At 43.3% G+C, this 25,712-nt stretch overlaps 1 protein-coding gene across 1 annotated transcript in view; it reads left to right on the top strand.

Annotated features, from left to right (window-relative positions):
• Positions 1 to 25,712, top strand: part of zcchc7 (zinc finger, CCHC domain containing 7) — a 69,663-nt gene that overhangs the window by 21,106 nt on the left and 22,845 nt on the right. Inside the window, exons 4-7 of the mRNA XM_080721554.1 lie at positions 15,585 to 15,646; positions 17,653 to 17,793; positions 18,064 to 18,234; positions 22,190 to 22,225. Of these exons, the coding sequence (XP_080577680.1) occupies positions 15,585 to 15,646; positions 17,653 to 17,793; positions 18,064 to 18,234; positions 22,190 to 22,225 (410 nt within the window). The remainder of the gene's footprint in view (positions 1 to 15,584; positions 15,647 to 17,652; positions 17,794 to 18,063; positions 18,235 to 22,189; positions 22,226 to 25,712) is intronic.

Genomic DNA, 25,712 nt, shown 5'->3' with positions numbered 1-25,712 from the left:
GTTTGAGAAAGCCTGATGTAGAGTATATGTGTCATGACATACATGCGTGTGTGCATATATGCATGTGCTCGTATGCACATAGGTGTCTCCCATAGTTCATTTCAGCATAGGCACCGGGCACACACGCGGGCACGCACACACACACACACACACACGCACACACTGACACACACAGAGCGGCTGTTGAAGGAAGGATTTTTTTTGGTGGGCTGTGCACGGTTGGACAGAGCCCCTGTGAGAAAAGCCACGCAGTTCTATTATTCAATCCAAATTCAAATGGGCTTGTCAGGGAAGCTCCCGCTTTTTATTACCTGTCAGAAAAGCCCAGGGATGGATGGACGGATGGAGGGAGAAGAGTGGAGCAAATTAAACGACAGTAAATAAGACACCCCCCCCCCCCCCCCCCCTCTCCTTCTCACTGCTCTCCTCTGCCATCCCCCCCACACTGTGTTTTTTAGACACACACACACACACACACACACACACACACACACACACACACACACGCACTCACACACAAACATTCACAGCCTTTGACAGCGTCTTGTTGTTCCCGCGATCCCTAGTTTACCTTAAGCAGGTTTATCTGTCAGTCACACAGGGAGAGAGAGAGAGTGCGAGAGAGAGAGAGAGAGACCTAATTATTTTCTTGATGGCCGATTATAATCTCCATCTCAAAACAAAATCAGAGTGAAGCTACTTTATCGTTTATTTTAAGTCGACATGCAAATGAGGCGTCTTTCTACGGTCTTTATTAAAACGCAAATTGGGCATGCTCCCGTTTCGCCCAGGAGCAGAAGGGTGAACGTTTTGACGGAACGGAAGAAAACGTGAAATCTCCACGCCGTGCGTAAAAAGAAGCATTATCATGAGAGGGCCAGAGAAGATGCAAAGATATATCTCATGAGCTGTGCAAGAGCCTGTGGAAAAGAGAGGGTAGACCTTGGTGTGTTTCAGCTCCTTATGTACACACACACACACACACACACACACACACACACACACACACACACACGCACACACGCACACACGCACACCTCCCCCCATGTCTTGCCCCCTTCAGCCAGGCAGAACCCCTGCCATCTGTCTATCCCCCTTTTTCCGTTCTTCCTCTTCTTTCCATCACACCCTCCTCTCTCTCTTTTCTCTTGTCTGATCTCCTTCTAGAACTGCCACACCCCCCGCTGCCCCCCCCCCCCCCCCCCACTGCCCCCCCACTCACCCTCTGTTTTCTGTTTGTCTGGGCCCTTTACTTCCCCACCTTTATCCACCAATGGAATTCAGAAGGATCTGGAATACGCAGTGTTGGTTTTCCAGGAGAAAGTCAAAGGGAATTCCTTCATCTGTCAGACAAGAGCCAGTGGCCCAGATGATGCCAATATAAAGTGATGGGTTCCATTAAACATTGAGTATATCGTCGTTGTCGGGTGAAAACCTTGTATGTCCAAAACCGTTGGTTTTGCATTTATCATTTTTAAAATGATTTAAACTAGTGAAAACAGCCGATCTACAAGCACACAACGCCTACCGCGAGGCGTTGTGTGCTTGTAGATCAGCTGTTTTCACTACTTTTGTGCGACGGCCTTGTATGATGAAGCAGGGCTTTAATTTGAAAAAGAACGTACAAATATGAAATTTGGAGGTTTCCACCCGACAACGAAGATATATTATCAGGGTCTTTTTTTGGGTGCAATACAGTACACAGGTTGGTTTTACATTAATACTGTTTGACTGACTGTTACTGGTACACCGTAATCCTCTGTTAATGTACTGTAACTTCAAATGGACTTGTAAGGCACGTGCACACATAGACATCAAAGGGGGCTCGAGCCCCTGCCCTTTTATCTGTCTGTAAAAATTGCGCTCTCCAGACCATGAATGCAGTTTTTACCTGCCTTGTCCAAACTCTCATGAACTTGAATGCAACATCTTATGTTGAAAGAATTGTCCTCTCTCTGTAGAAATCGGCTATCGGTAGAGGTCGGCTATTTTCGATATTTTCACCAAAAGGCCCTTTTAGAAATGTCAGCCCCTTCCTCTCTAACATTCTGTGCACGTCCCTGCCCGTAATTGTCATTTACCTGTGACATCATGGAGCAAGTGAGTTGAGGCTCCTGTGATGATCAGGGATTGAACGCTAAATTCGGGTTTTATCATCACATCTCGAGATGTTAATTAACGTGAGGTTTCCCTTTGACACCCTTTGCAGTTTTGTGCACTTTTGTGTCCGTGTCTCATATATTCCCTTTTCTTCTCCTTCACTCCAGTAAAAAGTATTGTTTAGTGACCCTTCTCTCTCCCAAATCTACACTTTCCACTCTGCCAGGCACAAAGGGGGGCTTGGTGCATTCATAAATTGCATTTGAATGGAGTGATAAAAGAGCCATATTAGGAGTTTCTCTTCTAATCCTCTACTGTGCTTTGTCTGTCCCCTGTACCACAGAGGAGCTGCTCTAATTAAAGACTAATAATTGTATTGTTTTATAAGGCCTATAGAGACCAAGAGATACTGCACTTTAATCATTTGCTTTCTCCACTGTACTCTGCTGTGCTAGGGGTATCTCACTGAGGTCTATAATGCAATGTGTGCTAAATGTTTGTGTGTGTGTGCTACTGTGTACACACACACACACACACACACACACACACACACACACACACACACACACACACAGTAGTGTGGTATACAGTACCAAGAGGAAGAAAAGGCCAAATCTAAATTAAAACTTTTAAGCGCCATTATTTAATTACCCTAAAGGCTGTGGATTTAAAGGATTGAGGGGGTAGCTGTGTGTGTGTGTGTGTGTGTGTGTGTGTGTATGTGTGTGTGTGGGTGTGTGCGTTTTGATTGCCCCCGCAAAGGGTGGCTGTGGCCAGGATTATTCTGATTTTTCAATTTACTCTTTCTGTATTGTGTGTGCATGTGTTTGTGTGTGTTTGAATGAGTGTGGGACCATAGCACCAAACCCAAACCCCCCAAAAACCCTATCGGCTGCCCTCTTAGCCCCCTGCCCCCCCAACCCCAAACCCCTACCACCTCTACCCTTCGCACGCATGCACGCACACCACAGCGCCAGCAGATAAAAAGGCATTATGGTAAATTCCACTTAATGACAAATTTTTAATTTGAGGAACAGGGCCTGGTGAATGGAGCTTAATTACGGGGGCCAAAGATCCGTTGGAGAAATAACCCCCCCCCCCCCCCCCAACATGCCCAACCTGCCTGATAATGGAGCACTCCGCAGAATGCCTCAGATTAACCAACGCTGTTTATCTGCCCCGTTCTTTTTTTTTTTGTAGCTTCCCTCTCGCCGTATAGTAACAAAATAACAATCATGAAAATTCTATCTGCCTCCTAGCCCCCATTAACCCCCCTCCTCCCCTTCCCGCTCTTTCTCGCCCGCCCACTGCCTAGTTCACTCCCGCAGGATGAAATTCATCAAAATGAAATTGACGTCGCAACTCAGTGGTTTTATTAGAATATATTTACAAATCGTGTGTGTTAGTGATTTTACCCTGTAGAAGAAAGTGTCTGAAATGAATTGGGCCATTTACTCCATGAACGATAATTTGTGTGTGTTTGTGTACATGTACACGTGTGTAGCTTTAGCCATAAGAATGAAACACTTGTTGACTAAAATCCAGTTGTGTTGAATAACTGAATGTGTCCAGCTACTGAAATGATCAGAATGGAGTATAGCCTACTTGCAGTAAGTGCACAATAATAATGGCATTACTAATAATAATATATTTTAACTGTTCGCCATTGTTTAAATGTCCTCACTTATTATTTCTATCACTCTACTCTCACTCTTTCTCTTATTTTATCAGTTGGCAACGTGGCGCATATTGATTTTTAGGGGCAAACATGAAATGCTCTCCCTTCTCAAGAATCTCTGCAGCCAATTCAACATACTGAATCAGGTTATTGGGCCCCGCTAATGCCTGACTACCACCTGCGACGCGGGACACACTGCACAAAATATTACTACTGATTATTGGGCACTGATGCTTCACGGCGGCCCGATAGCCCGACAGACAGCACCTTTGATGTGTTTGGGCTGTGGTGCTGGCCTCGCCAGAACTATAGTTGAATAATGTTATTAACATCACTCACAATCGATACAGGATTATGATTTGTTTCCAGACGGTACCAAACAAATCTCAATGTCTTCTTGGTGGTTGTGCAGATTATAATGCCTGATAACCACCATTGTTTAATGTTCAAAGGCTTTCCGGTGATCTCTCCTGATGCCATCATTTGATTATTATTATATTATATCATCATGTTTATGTTCTTGGAGTCTTGGTGGTGTGTGACTCTAAATCAGCAATGTCCATTTAGAAAAAGTACTGTGGTTAAAGAGGTTGACATCTCATCTCTCTCAAGGACCATCAGGTGTTTTTATTCCACCAAGCCTTTTTGAGAGCCATTTTCTTAACCTTAAATTAGTTATTTTTGACAGCAAGAGAACTGGCTTTTGGACAGAAAAACTGGTTCCAGAGTGGCATCAACTCCTTGCTGGTCTAGAAACAAGACCTGTTTCTTTTCAAAAACGATTAAATTAAATCTGCAACGTTTTTAGTAACAAAATCAGTCACAGAGCTTTCATAATAATAAAAGTGAGTGAATGTCTTTTGAATTGTATTATTTTAGACCAAAATCACTGACCAAAATTAAAGTTGTTTTCACTTAAAATCATTAGATGGGAGTGGTTTAGTGAATAACGCATTGAAACATATTCAGAGAACATATAAAACCGATAAGATTTAGAGAACCACTTAATGCACACAGCACAATAACCAGCTGTAGTTTCAGACAATTTTTAATTCAGTTATGGTTTGAAGTTCAACTCCAAATAGTGGACAAACATGTACAGTAGCCATATCAGCAACAGCTTTACATTGAATGCTCAATAATGAAGCTGTAACATTAGTTCTGAGTTCTTTAATTAACAGCATAAGGATGAAAGTAAAATGACTTGCAGTGTATTGGAACATAATCCAGTGATAATTTTTCTTTTTACTACACCAATACTCAACATGCGTATTTGCACATGCTTTTATCCTCATATGAGGCGATAACATGAACATAAGACATGACAGTCTACCATTTATTTTCACAGCTGATTACAGCAGTGTGCTACAGTGCACAATCACATGACCGCAAATACAAGTCCATCTCCATCTTTGGTCTCATGAACTTGAGGAGAACGTTTCTTACCGAGGATACAAGTGTGTTTTTTGCGTTCTTAATATTGAGAAACGTCCTCAACTGCGTTGGGACTGTTTGTTCTTTAAGTGGAGATGTACTGTATACAGTAATGTAATGACTTGGCTCTCTAGACTGTGAAAAACCAAACTGGATGTTAGACGTTTCTCAAGTTGAACCAACTGCAAGCCAGCACCAGCCCAGAACCAATACTAAGTTTGTGTTGGTGGAAATTATAGGTAACAGTCCAGTAATGTGCTGTGTAAATTCAGATGTCTTCTGAACAAATGAATATGCAAGATTATCCTGTTTTTTCAATAAACAATGCAAACTAACAGGTTAATCAAATCTGACAACAAGTCATTCAGCTACTGTGATTTGAACTGTCCAGACAGAACAGACACTGTTAAGACACAGGAAGTGATTACCTGTTTTCTGCTTTTGATAAAGATGTGCTATTAACTCAGCGCGGGATAACATGAACACAAAGTATATTCCCACAACATGTACTCCTTCACGTATGCACACAGAAACATAGACCAAGGGTCTTCAACAGGGGGTCCGGGACCCCTAGGGGGTCCTCAGATATCTAAGCTCACAATGCCTCGCAGAGCTTGTAGATCTTACATTTTGGCAAAGAGCTTTGGTGTATTGGGGGAAAAAAGCAGACTAAGTACAGAGTGAAAGGTCAAATGTATTAAGTATTGACGGTTCAAGTGGTTAAATATCTGAAAACACAAATTGACATGAATCCAAAATACATTGATGATTGTGCTGTCAAACGATGATACTATATGGAATCTATGAAAAGGTTGTGGGGGTCCCTGCTTCATCTCTCTGTCAACTAAGGGGTCCTTGGCCTGAAAACGTTGAAGACCCCTGACGTAGACAATTGTACACACACACGCAGGCAGACACACACACACACACACACACACACACACACACACACACACACACACACACACACACACACACACACACACACACAGTACTTCTCTTTGGCCTTCTCTGGGTCGCTGTTGTTCTGTTCCCTGATTGGACCATGTGGTTGCTGTGCGGTTTCCAGGCCGCACCCCTGCTGTGTGGTAATTGGTGTCTCTGGTCTTGCCGCATGGCGACGGTGGTTTGATTGATAGGCCTGGCCACCTGCCCTGGCCTGGCCTGGCCTGGCCTGGCTGCCAACATGGTGCTGAGGTGGAGTGAGCACGGATTCCTCCTGGGTGGGGGGAGGAGGGTGTTCGTCATGGAGATGGTTAATCAGAGAAAGAATGAAATATTTGGGGGCAGAGAGAGAGAGTGTGTAGCCCAAGAGCGTTGGTTCTGTTTTAAAAACGTGAGAGAAAATATTGAACCTAGTAGGCTATTCGTATTTCCGATTTCATTTAGCACAATATTTCCTCTGTTGACATCTAGTTAATAGTACAATTTCAGGTTCATAAAATACTCGACTGTTTTAAAACTTTAAGATTATTGTTATATTTCATTGAGTCTTTTTGTAGCCTGGTCTAATTGAAAAGAAGCCACGGGTGTGGCAGGCTCCCTCCTGTAGAGCATTGTATCTGCAGCCTTCCTTATTTACCCTCAGCTTTCTCATGAAACTGAACTAATGACTGAATATTTGAGAGTTTAGGCATGTGTGTCTCACTGCATGTGAACCCAAGCATCCCTATTCTGAAAATAGATGTTCAACTCAACGTGTTGTGATCTTGTAGACCTTGTAGAACTCGCTATCCCTCCCAGTTCTGCTCCCCACTTAACAGGTGTCCCGAACAAGGAGTTACTATGTGCCGTGACAAAGAACGTATTCCCAACGTCTTCTGTTCGATTGTGTTTGTTGGAACGCCCACCCGGCCAAGCCAGAGGCTCTGTGGGGGAATCAAACCCATATCTCCATGACATCTTTTTGTAACCCAGATTTTTTCACCCAGTTTCAATTTTCGAAAGTAATCCTTGGCGCTACACTCCCTCTGCCAACCTGGGGAGAGCAACGGACTGACCTCATGCTTCCTTCAATGCATGAGGCGTCCAAGCCGCTACTTTTCCCCTGACAGGGGGAGTTTCCCTGGTTGGACGTTGGCGTGTGGAAGGAACACGTTATTCCAACCAGTTCCTTTCCCCTCCATCAGGCGCCCTGGCTGGCCAGGGGGAGGCAGTATAGAGACCAGGATTACTGCATGTTTTTGTGAGGGTACCTACCCTAGGAGACATGGGGAGAACATGCAAACTCCTCACAGAACGGCCCTTTTGCCAACCCCACCTACGGTATGGGCACTGATGACAAAGAGGAAAGAACATGCCCACAGCGCCCCCAGCGGGAATCGAACCCAGTACCTTCTAGCTGTGACTCCATGACTCTTCTGATTCCACGTAGTGACAGTTCATTTGCTGAGGTTGGCTTGGCTTTAGACTGGACTGTTGCCCATCTTCATCTCTTCCTTCTGACTCTTCTTCCTCACTGTTTATCCTACTCATTCTCACTGGTCTGTTTTGCTGCTGTGTTTAACCCGATTTTTCTGGATCCCGAAAAAAGCCACCGGGCAGAGAAAAGCCACCGTTTTTGTGTGAGTGAGTGATTTAGCCCGCCTTTTGGTGTGTTTAACCTTGCAAATGGCCAGGCTGCAAGAGTGTCAGTGTTGATACAAAAGGAAACACTCTTACGCGCACGCGCGCACAGTCTGCGCACACCCGCCCACCCTCACCATTGTCATGTATAGCGCTGCTAATCCGGCCGTGTCGTTTCAGTATCAAACCTAACCTCCATTTGGGAGGCCGGCCCTTCTTCCGCTGTGTGTGTGTGTGTGTGTATGTGTGTGTTTGTGTGTTAATGGGCCCAGTCAACATTGTGGTACAATGGGCGGGCTGGCTTGGGATGACTGTTTAAGCGTTGAGACAGCGAGAGAGAGGGATACAAATGAGGAGGTCTACACACCAAGGCTTTGATGTTGCTGGTCAGGGGGGAGTAACGCTTGCCTTGTACTTTACACGCACACGCGCGCGCACACACACACACACACACACACACACACACACACACACACACACACACACACACACACACACACACACACACACACACACACACACACGCACATGCTGCTCTCCTAGGCAACTGGTAAATGGTTACACTTGAGGGTTGTTGTCAGGGGAAACTGGCACATTGAAGGAGGTTTGTGTGTGCGTTCACGTGTGTGTGTGTGTGTGTGTGTGTGCAATGCATGTGTTGACATTCTGTGCTTCTTCGTTGGGTTATCAGACGTCAACCACCCTGTCTGGTCCCCGTCCCCTGAGCAGGTTGTTGTTCATATACAGTAGTTCCACTCATATTTCCTACTACTATGAGTGTTTTGTGTGTGTGTGTGTGTGTGTGTGTGTGTGTGTGTGTGTGTGTGTGTGTGTGTGTGTGTGTGTGTGTGTGTGTGTGTGTGTGTGTGTGTGTGTGTGTGTGTGTGTGTGTGTGTGTGTGTGTGTGTGTGTGTGTGTGTGTGTGTGTGTGTGTGTGTGTGTGTGTGACCCCAGGAGAACAGGGTGTTCATGGTTCATTAGCCACACGTACACTTCCGTTCTGTTCTCACTGGTGGAAGGGACAGACGCAGGGCGCTCTCTCTCTCTCTCGCTCTCGCTCTCTGACACACACACACACACACACACAATACCTCTGTTTTGTTTTGTTCTGTTGCTGACAAACTGGCATCCCGCCACCTCTCCTTCTCCCGCTCGTCTTCTATTAATTAGTGCACCTATGAGACAGACAGGTAGCATCTGTCACCAACCCGCCCTCATTCCTTTACTCCCCTGCTCTCTCTCTCTCTGTCCTTTTACTTCGTCTACCTCCACCATCATTGTACGTACTGGTTTTCTGAGTACGTACTGTACTGTTATTTTTTTTTATTTTTTTTAAGATTTCTTTTTGCTGCTTTTATGCCTTTTATTGGACAGTAGACTGAAAGGAAATGGGGAGAGAGATGGAGTGACATGCAGCAAAGGTCCTCCAGATCGGGATTCGAACCCGCGACACGCTGTCAGGCATCAGAGTCTGGACAGCTAGGCCAGCGGGCGCCCCAACAATGTGATTATTCATGTGTGATAAAAACAATAGTCCATCCATACTCAACCAACTTGGCTACAAATGGAAGTTGTATTGTAGAATTGATTTCTATTTCTATATACCATGGTAATGAACCGTGGTAAAGCCTACATGGGTGTCTGTTTACTACAACTTAACTAGTAGGGCTTTCTCAAGAAATGTTTTCCACACAAAAAAGAAGTGATTTTTGAAAATACTTTGCCATAACTATGAGACAGTTTTTTTTAATTATTATTTTTGCCCTTGCATAACATTCAGTGGTGTGACCTTGCAGATCTGCTATTTTCGCCTAATGTTTGCGGGAGAATAGGAACTCTAGGGTTCATGAGGTTAAGCCTCTGCTTCTCGCGTCCATTGGACTCTTCAGCGTAACCCCAGCAGCCATGCTGCTCACGCTGCTCCAGACGGTGTCCGCTCTGCCTAAAACCTTAACGCTGAGGCTCTGGTAGGGCTTGGATTTGAACGGGGCGTCAAGGTTGATTAGCATATTTTCACCCAGCATACAGACAGACAACAGACATTCTGACTTCCCACTCCTCCCTTCCTCCCTCTTCCACACCGACCCCCATGTGTTTGATTCCTGGGCCGTGACAAAGAGGTTCACCCTTTATCCATGTGTGTGTGTTGGTGTGTGTTGGTGATATGGGGGCCCTTAGATTAAGGGAAAGCTTCCTGTTCTTTATTTGGGGCGTCCCCATGGGAGACGCTTTGGGAATGACTGTCGTCAAGTCTCTGACGCCTCCATACGCTCACACACACGCACGCACATGCACGCTTATAACCCTTTCCCTCTTTCAAGTTTGCCCATTGACTGCACAGGACATGAGTTGGTGTGTGTAGTTGTGTAACTCTAGTACCAACTGAGCGCACGTACACACATGTAGAGACCCCCAGTCAGAGATCACAGTAGCCGAGTGCTGGCTGCACACAAATCTGTGTTCATTTAACGTTGAGTATATAAATGTAACAAATGTAACCATTTTGGTTATATTTGTAGAGTTATAAATGCCTAAATTAACACTTTTTTATTTTATAGTATGCGTCAGAGACTGCCACAACTGCTGAAGGAACTCTATTCTTATTTGTGATTGTGTGAAGCCGCACGCAGCACGCACACACACACACACACATTATTACGCACATTATTGCTAGAATATAAAATATGGATTCCCTGTACATGCAATCAGAAAATAAATGTTTGAGACATGTCACATGCTGGCAAACAGCAGTGTCATGTAGATCCATATCCATATTATATGTATTTGAAATTCCAGACTGCCAGTGGGCACATGAGTCAGGAACGATGCTCCTTATGCCATAACGGTTGTACTTGTATACGTGTGTTACTACTGTCAGAGTACCTAGTGCAGTACCCAGTACCATACGACCGCTCGACTAAATAACACAGATAATACAGGGGTTTCGTTGATGTCATCAAAGGGTATTCCACTGCGCCTCAGCCAAGTGAGACAGATACAGACATTTTGTGCATTCTTCTGTAAAAGAATGCGAGCTACGACTTATTTTGCAAAGCTTGGTCAATCTGTGAAACCGATGAGTTGGATTGGCCAATCAGGAAAGCCAATACCTACACCCCACACACTCTCACGCACGCACGCACGCACGCACGCACGCACAGTATGGCATAAAAGGAACACAGGCAGACAGAAGACAGAAGGAGAAATTTCAGAGATCTCCATATATGGGCATAAAAGGAACATAAAAGGACGGAAAGCCTCGTCCCTACAGGGCGAGGCTTCCCCTCCCTACTGGGCGGGGCCTCTGTCAGGGTGTCTTTCTTTTTAGTTGTCCTATTCTAATGCAGACCGAATGCCCCATCTCAGCATGGCTTCCATGGCTTGCCTTGCTAATCATCAGACTCCGCCGAGTGAGCTAAAGCGAGCGAGTCGCCGGGCAGAGCGTTGCGAAGTTAGCTTGAGCATAGTAAATATTGTTGTGGAGACTGCTTTTGTCCCAACTGCCAAAGTGACCACTTGGTTGGGTTGCTGTAATGCAAGGGGTTGGTCTGATGTCTGTCAGACTGCCTTGAAGGGTGATACGTCTCATGTGCAGTACAACAAAGGTTAAAATGGAATTTAGATGGCATGTTATGTAGACAAATGCCAGGTCAATGTTGATTTAGCATCCTATATTGTGTATAGTTTTAATGTACAGATTATCGATTTTTTGGGATATTCTACAGTTAGACAGATGAGGTTTTGGTTTATGTATCCTATATTACAATTTCTATACATTCATGTACCAGTAAGACTCCCTAATCGGGAGATAAGCGACCGCTGGTCGCTTATCTCCACAATCTGTCGGTAGATAATGCCGGTCTTATATAAGGGTCATTTGTGTACGGTGTGATGTCATACTGATGTCAGCAGTGTGATGTCATACTGATGTCAGCAGCTATGTCTCTATATATGGAGTTATATGTTGTTCGTGTCCAAATATGGGGCTTGTGAGGTCAGACTTAGTGAGATTCGTCAGTTATCTCCATATATGGAGGGATGTAGGGTAAAAAACATGGTTGCTATGGTAAACAGTTGGTTGCTAAGGTAAAAAAAACATGGTTGCTATGGTAAACAGTTGGTTGCTAGGGTAAAAACATGGTTGCTATGGTAAACAGTTGGTTGCTAGGGTAAAGAAACATGGTTGCTATGGTAAACAGTTGGTTGCTAGGGTAAAACCATGGTTGCTAAGGTGGTTGCTAACGTACACTAACAGACCAGCAACAACAGACTGTTGCCACAGCAACGTACACAAAGGTTTGTGTACACATGTGGTGTGATGTCATACTGATGCGGAGATATGAGCAGGGCAAAGGTGTGACGTGTGACCGACCGACCGACCGACGGACGGCCGGTGGAGGTTTTGATACTAAACTGCGACCTACGGTCGCAATAAACTGCGACCTACGGTCGCAATTAACTTGTGTTAAATTGTACAACGGGTATTGCATAACCAGATGGGGCATGCATTATAAACTTGCAACATTCCTGAGTAGACTGGTGTGTACTGTCTAGTGTACCGTAAACACTATTTTGAGTTGGATTTACTAGAATACGAGGCACACACAGATTATTGCTATTCTTTGAAAAATGACATTGTGATTGGCCCCGTCATCACATGCATATAAATCCCACATTTACACAGATCCAGTCAAGTTCCAGTTAAATTATTTGACATTCTCATCAGCATTTTCTCTCCTAATTACACTCAAACATCATCATCACATTCATAATGAAAATGTAAAAGAGCCTTCGTGCTTTGCCTTAAAACAAAAGTCTTGCTGTGGCTTTATTAATACCTTTCCTTGAATTCTTAAAGGGGAATACCACTAATTTTGATTAAACTATGTATATACCTTAGAGCTGATGGAAAGGTGCTAATGGTTACTTAACATTTTTGAGAAGCTCTATATCTGTAGATTATATTTTCCTTCCTGAGTCACAGCTAAATTTGAGCTGCTAAAGTCGGTGTCCCATTAACTTTACTATACAGGGGGGAAAAATGCAAAATGTATAAACATAAGACTTGTTTGAGCCTTTTCAGACAATTCAGTAATATTATGTAAGCACTAGGTCTTGTGAAACAGAATATATTGTATAATCATTATGCCTTTATAAATTACTAAGATTTACTTGCAAAGTGATTATATTCTTTTGCATCGTCATAGGCGCAGTCATAGCTGAGTGGTTAGTGAGCGCACCGAGGCAGCCAGAGGCCCTGGTTGTCACAGGTTTGATTCCAGGCCAGGCTAGCAATGTGTCTGTCGATGCGTTTCCTTGAGCAAGACTCTTAACCCCTCTGAACCCTGAGCGCCATAGAATGACTGCTCACTGCACCTAGTGGTACATGCAGAGGACACATTTCACTTATGCTCATATACAGTATATACAGTATACATTATACAGATGTGCCATTTCAAAACCTCACATGTCCTGGCATTGGCAAGACAGTAGATTTTCATGGGATTTGCAGAACATTTAGATTGTAGATCAGCTATGTTTGCTAGTTGCTGCAAAAGCTCCATTCTCCATAAAAAATAGAAAAGCATAACAGGGAAACAAGCCGGTGGAAAAATGCATTTCCAGGAATTTTTCAGGAAAATATCAGTAAATACTGAAGAGTTGAAACGGCACATCTGTATACACATACAGTGACAAAAAAACACCCAAAGGGGGACTAATATTTTCCTCAAAATCCTCTGACGTAAATACCCTTATTTGGACTGGTGGTAACATGATGTTTCAAAACAAACTTGATAGCTTTGTTGTTAGAAACTATTATTCCAAAAAGAGTGAGTACGCTCGAGATTATATTAAGATTTATACTGTATGATTGAATATGAATTGTCACATAACCAGAGCCTTATTTATTATTTATATTTAAGTCAAAGATAAAATAGCATTTGGTCATCACATTGATTCAATAAATAGATTAACATTACTTTGTAGGGTAAATGAGTAACCAAGACGATGAACAAAATGGGATTTCTTGACAGTGTGGGGATGACGTTGGCTGAGAACAGCCCAAATGTAGCTGGCGAGCTTCACCCTTGTTGGTACGCAGCCATTCATTGAACTGTAAAAGGTGTCCGTTTTCCACTCTGTGCTTTGGTTCCTTTTTCACCCAGATAACGTCTCTTCGGCTGTGAATTTTACAACATCATCCATAGCCACCATGTTTGGCCAACAGTTTTCATCCATGTTTGACATGTCGAGTTCTGACTGGGCTCCTTTAGTGTCTGTCTGTACAGTCTGTGCGTTAGTGTCTCTCTCCATCTATCTCTCTCTATTTCTCTCTATCTCTCTCTACATCGATGTCGTGTGGAAATCTTGTATCTCCAAAACGGTTCGTTTTGTATTTATCATTATAAAAATCATTTAAACTAGTGAAAACAGCCGATCTACAAGCTGTTTTCACTACTTTTGTGCGACTGCCTTGTATGCTTTACTTTGCAAAAAACTTACACATTTGAAACTTGGAGATACAAGGTTTCTGCCCGACAGTGACGATACATACTGTACATGCAAAGATAGAGAGGACCTTTTTAATTAGACTGAGAGGTGCTGACCTCTCAAACTAGATGGAGTACTAGTTTTCAGTCAAATATCAGTCATTTTCAGCAAGCGGGCGGTCATGGCAAAGTATAAATTAGGCTTGAAAGCTACACAGACTAGCGATAAGTGTCTGGATAGAGAGAGGCAATGCAACAGTGAGCGGAATAGGTGGAAAGGAGAGTGTAATGTTTGATTATGGCTCAAGGCTGTGTCTTTTTGTTTGTCCAAAGGCTAAAGACTGTCAACCTGCTAATCGCAGCAGTTGATGCGTGGGTGTGTCTGTATGTGTGTGTGTGTGTATGCATGTGTGGGTACTGGGTAGCATGTCGGTGTGTGAGTCATGGGTATCAGCACTAAATGTATGTTGGGTACACATCTGTGTGTGCGTGCATGTACACGTGAGGTTTGTTGTTGTCAGTTACAGTTCCGTGGGCCTGAGGAGAATACAGTTCTTTTCCCTCAGGGCACAGTTAGTGCCACTCATACAGATGTGCTGCTACTGTGACAGCGGGGTGTGTGTGTGTGTGTGTGTGTGTATGTGTATTTTTGTGCGTGTGTGTGCATGGGCGTGTCTTTGCGTGTGTGCGTCTCAGAGGAAATGGTGAATCTACTTCTCAGGGCTTATGTTTTTTGTGAGTTGTTCTCTCCTTTTCTCTGATGTCCTCCACTAGCAAACATAGATGTTAATCTGAGCTCTAATCCTCGGGTTATGTTTACATCGCCGTTTTCGAGGCAACCTTCCGTTCATAATTCAAAAAGTTTAAATAAAGGAGCAGCATCACGTTTAACATAATGGTTTCAGGATTCTTTTTTTTAGAAAAGCCCAAAATGTAGTTAATGTCAATTAACCACTTTGCATAGGAAAAGGTACAGTTCACTGGTATAAGGTCAACTAAAAGGAGATCCTAGTAAGCACTTGGCTTATTTGCACAGGAAACCATTAAAGTATCTCATATAACATTGAATGACAGATGAATAGAACACAGTAGGCCTACTATGCAGTAGATATAGTCAGGAAAAAAAGGGAAATAAAATAACAGTGCAAAAGAAATATATAGTAGATAATTACAAAGAAGGGTCAGGGGGAGGGTAAGGCTGGGCTAGGTTTGTTTTTACCAGTTACGAACGGCTGCTGCCTGTAAGTGGTTTTTCTGGGTGATTTTCAGGGTGATTTTTCCCAGTATTTCTTATCCTATAATGTCTTCATTTCCAGATGATGATGGAGATGGTGATGGAGGAGGACTGAGCTGGTCGGTGTCTAACAAAGATAGAGAGGTAGGTCGGGAGTAGGTGGGGAGTAACAGCTCTATAGGACACTTTTTTGTTCCTATTTCGGCCCCTTTTCGACTGCAGCTTTAGCACCACAATACAATACACCCCTATCGGTAAGAAACAAAATGACCCTTTTAACTGTGATTATAATACAACATAAATTTGTATTACAACTATCCTAAATTATAATAAACTATAATGGATTATAACTGTGATTATAATACACTATAAAGTATTAATGTATTACTATGATAATTATAATACACTATAATAGATTATAATATAACCCAATATAATATATTATCATGTATTACAACTATATCCTGGTGGTCTAAATGAAAAGTGTTTGGTGTTTGGCCTAGCTCAGACCTACTCTAGATTGGATACTTTTTAGTACCACATTTAGTACCGCTTTCACACCACTCTACCCAGGTCCTTGTAGTGGAAAACCTGGCACAAGTGGGTGGTGTGGAGTGGTGTGGTGTTGGGCCATGTCAGTGGAAAAGGGGCTTATGTGCTAAAGCAGGGGTCTTCAACGTTTTCAGGCCAAGGTACCCCTTAGCTGAGAGAGATGAAGAACCTTTTCATAGATTCCATATAGTTTCAACGTTTAACGGTGTATGTTGGATTCATGTCAATTTGTGTTTTCAGATATTTAACCACTTGTCATTACCTAATATACTTGACCTTTTACTCTGTACTTGGTCTGATCTTTTTCCCCTCTACACCAAACCTCTTTGCTGAAAATAGCTGATTTACAAGCTCGCAACGCCTCCCAGTGCTTCTTTGCCGAAAATAGCTGATTTACAAGCTCGCAACGCCTCACAGTGTGAGGTGTTATGAACTTATAGATCTGCTATTTTTGGCTACAGTTCTCAGAATAAGTGGTCTTCAAGTGGTTAATATAAAAAAGGAGAAAAAAAGTTTCTATCAAACAAAGATTTGGAGGACCCCCTGTAGTAACTCTGAGGACCCCCTAGGGGTCCCGGACCCCCTGTTGAAGACTTTGTGCTAAAGAATAATGGATGATGATGGCTGATAGGCGGAAAATTTTAATATATATATTTTTTAATAGATATATTTTTAAGTCCATTGCACTCCTGGAATTGTTACAGGGTAAATGTATTGTTAATCAGAGGTTGTATATCGTAGGCAGTAGGCACTAGGCACATTCAAATTAAAATGATTTGTTAGTAATAACATAAAAAGGAGTTGATGGGTTTTTTCTTTAACATGGTGTGCTGTGGAGAAACAGTGTGTGTGTCTGTGAGAGAGAGAGGGAATGTCCCTTTAGTGTGTGTCTGTGAGTATAACATTGTTTGTATCCCAAAAAAGGTTTGAGGCTAAATGACCACTCCTGAATACAGAGCCCCTGTCATTTCTGCCTGGCTTTCAGTGCATTTTCAGCTGCAGTACCACCTTGTCCTGAGTGGGAGGACTGCGCTATTGAGACAGTTTTGGTCCCACACTCCTCCCTACCTCCTGCTCAGCAGGCCTGCCCACCCCTCCCCAACCCTCTCCCAGCTCCTCCTGCCTCCTTCTCAGGCCTGCCGACCCCTCCCCAACCCCCACTCAGCACAGCAGTAGCAGTAGGTCCCGATAGTGATGTCACAATTGGACCTAAAATCAGAGAGTCCGTTCTGAGACCCACTTACACAGATCTGCCCATAGACTGAGAAAGACACAATGGTCAGAAATAGGACTTTGTGAGGATGGTGGGACACCATACAAATTGGAAAAATTAAAATTCATGGTGTAGTCCCTTTAAACCCATGATGATGTGCGTACAAGATATGCATCTTTATTCTGATTTGCTCGTTAGCCAATCAGGTCACCCATATACAAAGTGAAATTGCTTCGTGTTTATTTATCCATCCATTTGTAACCCCAGAGAGTATACAAATGTAACCAAATGGACCCTTACGGATCCACTGGGTCACACACATTTTGTACACTCCCGGAGTTGGTGAGGATTTACTGTGTAATGGTGCACGAATTGTTTGCTTTAGGCACAGATCCGTAACAAAGATGCCGGTCCGAGGTTTCAGCTGGGAAACCGCGGGGCCAGCCGATATTTTGTTGACAAGAAGGTCACCTGTCATAACTGCAACAAGACGGGACATCTCTCCAAGAACTGCCCCTTACCCAAGGTTCTGCACACGTGCACACACACACACACACACACACACACACACACACACACACACACACACACACACACACACACACACACACACACACACACACACACACACACACACACTAGCCCAGCCCAGCCCAGCAAAAACACAAATTGATTCTGCACTTTGCATTGATTTGTGTTGACAATCTTTATAATGTGTGTGTGTGTGTGTGTGTGTGTGTGTGTGTGTGTGTGTGTGTGTGTGTGTGTGTGTGTTGTGTGTTTTGTGTGCACACAGAAAGTGCCACCCTGCTTCCTGTGTGGCAGCATAGGCCACCTGTCCCATCACTGTCCCAAGAAGCACTGCAATAACTGTGGTCTGCCGGGGCACCTCTATGAGTCCTGTTCTGAGATGGCTTACTGGCACAAACAATGTCACCGCTGTGGCGTCACCGGACACTACCTGGATGTGAGTACCACTTACTGCTTTAGTTTTTATGTCTTACTCTAGGAGTGGAACAACAAGATGGGGTCAGATAAACAGCGTGGCTTCATGTGGATTTCAGACTTCATGTGTCTTCAGTGATATAACTATGCCATTGGACTACCAAATTAGAGCACCGTTTCAGCCCCATCAGAGCCCATCATAACATAACAATATTTAAATATATAAATATATAACCAGTAAGACTCCCTAATCGGGAGATAAGCGACCGTAGGTCACTTATCTCCACAAATAGGGCAAAAATTTGTTTTTCCAAAATCTTCCTGAGCCATGTTGATGACATGAGTGTAGACATACTGTGTAGTGATTTTCGTGATTTTAGGGCAACATCTGTAGGAGCAGTGTCCAAAAATGTGTTTTTAAAAATCGGCCTGAAGGTGGCGCTATATGGGACAGATTCATGTTGATGGGATGAGTGGAGACATATTGTGTAGCAATTTGCGTGATTTTAGGGCCAAAACTGTAGGAGTAGTGGGCAAAAATGTGTTGTGAAAATCGGCCTGAAGGTGGCGCTAGAAGAGGGCCATGTGAGAAATGAGGGGTGGGGTCTCCGCGTTGCCTTGGCGGACGAATAGGTACCGGCCGCGGCTCTCCCGGACGCTCCTAGGCCGAGTTACGGCATTTTATGTGAGCTGCAGTGGAGGGGGTCCTCCACTGGGGGCGTCACCACTTTTGCATCCGTTCTGGAGCACCAGGAGTGGGTGGTCCCCAGGAATTCCCCGTGAGCAGCCCCGTTGGGGTGGTCATTTGGTAATTTTTGCACATGTGCTCATTTTTTACACTTGGGGGTCCCCGAGGGAGCTGGGGGTCCCTGGAGCTCCGGGGGTCCTTGGAGGTTGTAGTTTGGCAGGTAAGGAGTGTGTGTGCAAAATCTGGCATGGATCGGGGCAACGGTTGCGGAGATATGAGCAGGGCAAAAGTGTGACGTGTGACGGACGGACTGACTGACTGACGCACGGACACCTGGTGGAGCTTTCTGTAGTAAGTGCGACCTACGGTCGCAAAAATGCATTGTCCACCTCATGGACCTACATCCATGGCCTATTGGCAGCGTGCACAAGACATTTGGCTCTGATCAGTCCAGCGGTTTGCAGGATTAGCCCCGCTCAGCCAAACATACACACACAAACCCTCTTATAGACGGCTTGCCTCATACAGAGCCACGATAATTTATACCGGTAGTCACTTTTGTGATTTGCATTAATTTGACAATTGATGTGAATATAGGGATTTCAACATGGCAGAAGGAAAGGATTAACAGTTGAAACTCGTCATCTACTACAGTAGTTCTCAACCTGTTATTTTGGGGGGTCCCCAGATGATTAGCTTAATGTGCAACATTGTTTTCTTACTCAACAGTAAACAAACCAACATAAATGTAAAGTGTATAGAGGTATCTGCACATTTCTAAAGTGATAATTGGTTGACTTTTTATTACCTCTAAAATGACAAATTAAACATTGGCCAAATTGTCAAATATTCAGAGGCAGAAATTGTGAAAGTAGCCGATCTACATGCTCACAATAGAACCATGTTATACAAAATGTAATGCCTAAACTCTTAGTGCTCGTCAGGTGGGGGGGTCCCCAGTTAAAATATGATTATTTTGGGGGTCGCGGCCTGAAAAGGTTGAGAAACATTGATCTACTACATCACAATGTATAAAGTATTTTCTTTTTTTCACTATCCTCTGTATTCTTGAAAATGAGAGACCAAGGGTCAGCTCACGCTGCTGTTCACATTAATTGATACACTTCAACAATTACAGCTTAGTTATGTCTCTGCCATGCTACATATCCCAGCTGTCTGTCTGTGTGTGTGTGTGCATGTGCTGAAGGGTGGATCTAATGACCATCAATGACAATTATCTCACCGCAACGTTCATTATCCTGCCCATTTACACTAATGCCATGGAATAGAAACTGTGTGTGGGTGTGTGTGCATGCATGTGTTTTTATCATTCCCTCTGCTCATTCCGTCATATCATTTTCTCTCTCTCTCTCTCTCTCTCTCTCTCTCTCTCTCTCTCTCTCTCTCTCTCTCTCTCTCTCTCTCTCTCCCTCTCTCCCTGTCAGTCAGTCATGTACTGTGCTCTGTGTAATGGATGAGTAACCAGGTGAACACAAGAGGGGAGACCAGGACACACGCAGTCTCATTTCTCTCTCTCTCTTTCTATCTCTCTTTCTTCCACAGAGCATCCTTGCTTGCATCTTTTTCTTCACACTTCTTCTTCGCTTGTTGTTTTCACTTTCCCGCCTGTATACAAACGTTGTTTTGTAATTATCCTTTTTTTCCCCGTCTCTGCGTTCCCAATTGTTCACTTTATATTGTGTGTGTGTGTGTGTGTGTGTGTGTGTGTGTGTGTGTGTGTGTGTGTGTGTGTGTGTGTGTGTGTGTGTGTGTGTGTGTGTGTGTGTGTGTGTGTGTGTGTGTGTGTGTGTGTGTGTGTGTGTGTGTGTGTGTGTGTGTGTGTGTGTGTGTGTGTCAGTGAGAGAGAGAGTCAGGTCTCTGTCCCCTGGGTCTTTCTGTGTCTCTCATTAAAGACAGACGGTTGACGGAGCGCGAGTGTGTCGCCCGCCTCGCCTGTCGCCCTCGACAACAACCCACTACTCCAGCGGTCTGGAGGGAGAGGGGAGGCAGGGGGGAGCAGAAGAGAGAGAGAGAGAAAAAGGGAGGGAGGGGGGGCATGGGGTTCAAAACAGAAATAAATGGATGGATTAGAGAGAAGGGTACGGCACAGAAATATCAAAATGTATATTTGTTTCTGAAATGCTGCGTTTGAAGTGGCTGAATTGTTTCATAGTTTGCAGACTTAAGATCAGAACAGTTTGATATTTCTGTATTAACTACGACTGCAGTCGCAAGACAACAGCTAGATTGGTATTGCACACAAATACTATTGTGTAATACGATTCTCTCGCCTGCATGAATTTTCTCTCTCTCTCTCTCGCTCGCTCTCCTTCTCCCTCCCCTTTTCTCTCTCAGTAGGTGTGTAAGTAGATAAATCTCGTTGCCTGCAGCGACTGCGGCATTTTCAATTTCCAAGTGGGAAGTGACGATGGCTGAGGAAGGATGTCAACGCTTAGGGAACACCGTGGACAAGCCCCAGGGATAATGCTTTAGCCACACCAGGACAGAACCAGTGACTAACTGGCTGACTGAATTATTGGGTGACTGACTGACTGGCTGACTGACTAAATGACTGAATGAAGGACGGACTGACTGACTGACGGGAGGGTACGGGTTGAAGTGAGAAAAGGAAAAAGACAGTGACTTGAGGGTCAGGCAGACGACCTTACATGGACTTATTAATTCCCTCCACTTGTCCTCCATTTCTACCCCTCGCCATATCCTGTCTGACTGGTTCTCTTTTCATCTCTCTCTCTCTTTCTATCTCTCTCTCTCCGTCTCTCTCTCTCTCTCTCTCTCTCTCTCTGTCTCTCTCATCTCTATCTGTGTTCCTCCACTCTTCCTCGGCCTGTGATAAGAATCAGTTCTCTCAGCGTTAACTAATGGTTTCCCCCTCATTGTGTCTCTGCTAGACTTCTATCACACACTCAGTGGAGGCGAGCGAGCACACACACGCACACACAAACGCACACACACCAGAGAGAATAACAGCATTGTTGCGTTCTCAAACTCGTTTCTGTCTCAGTTCAACCCTAGACAATAGACAATCTTGTCCCTCTCTCTTTGCTCTAGTTGACAATGGAAACAAGCTTGGGCTTTTTGTGACAAAATCCATGTTGGTGCTTTTAAAGGAGATATATTGCATTTCATTGTATGTCAATAAAGGGTTTAATTCTTTTCACTCTATTTGTGTCCCAGTGCTCTGTTAAATGTACATGTGGTCCTCACTGATTGTCTATGTGTTAAATCTTATATTTGTCTGAAAAATGTTTTTTTTTTGTGTCTTCAGGCATGTCCAGAGATCTGGAGGCAGTACCACATCACGGTGAGTGCCACACTTAACAGTCCTAGACTTCACTTTAAAGTAATAATGACATTTGGTAGAACCTTGGTTTGTAAGGCTTCCCGGCCATGATAGTCCAAATATTGTTGATCATCTTTATCAGGTCCTTCTGTCTGTGTTCCACGAGTGACAAAATAAAACACTCAAACTCACACTTTTAGATATTATATTTTTTTAGTTGATATTTTGGCCTGAGTTTGGCACTAGAGGCAAGGTCATGGGGTTATTCAAATGGTCAGGGTTCTGCTCAGCATGTTTTATGGCAATCCAGTCTCTCGATTTTTAGATTGTTTAGAAATTGTGTCAGAACAACATTGTCATCCTTGTAAAAGTATCATGTCTGTCAAGATGGCAGTCTCATTCAAACTCAGATCCTCGCATTTAAAAGGAACATAATATGGTTTGTGCACCAACGTGCTGAGCAGCCAGGCACCACGGGTCTCGTTTTTTGTTCACGTAGATCACAGAGCTCTGGGGCATCAGTTAAATAATTTATGATCGAAAAGGATTTGGCTTATATCATACCCAAGGTTCGACCAAAGTTCAGCATTGGTTTAAGCATCCATTTGAACATGGTGCATAGATTTTAATTGCATATAATATCCCATACCATGCACATGTAGGTATCAAGAAAATGTAATGTGCATGGATCTACAATATTACAGTTCAACACAATTAGGAGATGAAATTCTAATCGTGCCTACTAGTGCCCAAGTCAGTGGAAGTCAATGAGTTGAAATTTGGTCAGTGTAAACAAATACAATAGTTTGGAGGAGGCTGCAGTTGTATTGTATTTTGGATGAAGCATTTAGCACAAAGTACACAAGGGCCCTAATGTAGGAGGAATTCTCTTTCAAGCTGTCTGCTCTGTGCTCGCTGAACACATCTATTGTAGCGCATAAATGTATGAATGGAAATTGTCATTCTGTGACCTCATTACGGCTTTGATGCTTGGCATGCATTCTCACTTTGTGAGACTTCTTATTTTTTATATACAGTATGTACATCGGTTTTATGGGTGCAGTCAATAAACAATTAATAATGCATGACACCAATATAGAGTATAGCACTGTATACCTAATGCAGTATTGATTTCTTTGATGAACATTTTCAGTGGCAAAGACTTTTTTGGTAACTAAAAATGATCACTAATGAAATGAAAAGGTGATTCAATGGAACAGTGATTCATCCAGCATATTCATTTGAATAAAATTTGCCAAGACTACCCTTTTAAGATTACCTTTTGATAGTCATCTCAAAATGATATTAACACATATGGATACATTATTTTGCATCACAGTTAGTTAGTGGAATACTCAGCTAAGAGTATTAAAACATTCTTCGCGTCTCATCTGTAAGCACATACTCTGTGTGCACGGCCAAGAGGGAGAGACTCTTTAGGGTGAATTTGCGTTTATCCATAGAATTGGTTTTAATTTTAATTGTTTTTTCAGAAATTAGCCTACAAAAACAAATATGTTGCTACATACTGTACATGTACTGTAAGCCCCTCCCATACACTAAAATGTGTTCCCGGCCTGAATGGGTTAAATTAATAAAGCCAATGAATTGAATAAAATATGTTTAACCACTTTAACACTTTCCATGCCAGGGCCAAATGGCCCCAAGGTAGCTGTGCCAGGATTTTGTATGCTTTTCTTTACTATGCAATTAGATTTTTCTTCCCCACAGAAACAGACACAGTTGTTGTGATTCAGTGGCAAAAATAATTTTGTCAATCAGACAAATGGTTCCAGAGATAGAGCTGAATGAATCAAAAAAAGTGTCCATCCACTAGAATGGACACACTTTTTCTCAATCAGCTAAACGAGGGAGCCAACACACAAACAGAGAAAAGCATCTCTCTGATCTCAGGTCATTTTGACATATTTAACCCTTTCCAAGCCACGGGGAGCCCCTTAATATTAAAACCGTAATATACCGGACATCTGAGCAAGGAGTCTCAGCCGCGCTGTCTTTTTCCGGACTAGGTCATTAAAAATGAAATAAGTGATAATAATTTAAAAAAAAAAGATCGCTACCCCTTCTCTGTCTCACCACCCGTCTAACCAATTGCATCATTCTTCTCTGCACATGAACCGGAAGTGCTTCTGGTGACTATCCCTTCTCTATAACAAATTTTCCGTTCACTTTCATTGGAGGAGGAAGCGTGTTAGCATAGCGCATCTCTGGGATGTTTTCGACCAGATCAAAGTTGTCACAGGGTCTTCATATTGACGGGATTACATTCGTTTACCGCGATGTGCACGGATCACGCACGCGAAGCGCCACGGGGGAAGACGACTCGGCCAAAATCCCCACTTTATGCCAATGGAAATCAAGATAGTTATGGTGAGTTCACGACCGAGGGACCTCAAACCAAAACAAACCGGCGGCGCTGGGGGAGGGGGAGAGGGAGTGTGCTAATGTTTATAAACATAATATTATGTCTCAGATCATAATATAATAATAGAAATTTCACGGCTAATCTACAACAAGCCATTCTATTTCGGCTGGCTAAGTGTTAAAAAAAAAGAAAATGAAAAAAATAATAATAATAATAACAAAATAATCAATTTTTATTATTCTCGTCAAAAGCCGTCATTGGCACTGACGGCGATTCAATGATTCTCGTCAATCTACCTCTGTGGCATGGAAAGAGTTAATTCCGGCACCTTGAGTTTGGGCATGTCATTGAGCGAAACCTTTCATGGCGTAAGTGGTTAAGGGACATAGATTATAGCCATGTCATCGATTATAGTCATTTACTAGAAATATGGCTGTTCTCTTACTTTTTACAGTAGTTCCTTTGAGTAAGATTATGGGGAATTAACTCTTAAAGTGATACTTTAGTTTATTATATACTGGATTTTGTTATGTTTAATATGGCACACACGAGATGTCCTCTTGATGGTTGTTATTGTTTTGTAACAATGCTAATGGAAATTAATGGGGTTAGCAAACTACAGGGGTAGCTGACCAAACAAAGCCCAATTCATAACCGAATAAATGTTTTACCCCGACCATACTTTCTATTCACTCACACCTAACCCCCTTCATCTGGCCAAGAGTTCCACCATCTTCGAAACTCCAATTTAACCTCTGTTTACAGCCACTAATCAAAACTGTAGGTTGAGGATGGTAACATTAATGCGCCAGCACAATCAATTGGTCCACACGTTTGGATTGGCTGAGGTGTGTGCGGAGGTCAGTGTTCTGTGCCCTCTGTGCACAACGTTTGGTAGAAATGGGAAGTGCAGTAGGAGGATATGCACCATAAAGTCATTTAGGCAGTTACTGGTTTCCCAGAACTATCATTTGTCTTGGAGGTGGGAATCTCTCTTGTGGAAACAGCTTTCCAATGAAGTAGAGATGCCAGCATTGGAAATTAGTAATGTGACAATATTTCACAATCAATACTATTGAAGTAAATGTATTGTACATCTCCACAGCCTCTACAAGTTTTCTA

This window comes from Nannobrachium achirus, assembly GCF_963921795.1.
Source record: "Nannobrachium achirus genome assembly, chromosome: 3".
NCBI lineage: Eukaryota > Metazoa > Chordata > Actinopteri > Myctophiformes > Myctophidae > Nannobrachium > Nannobrachium achirus.
This window is presented reverse-complemented; position numbering and strand designations above follow the sequence as displayed.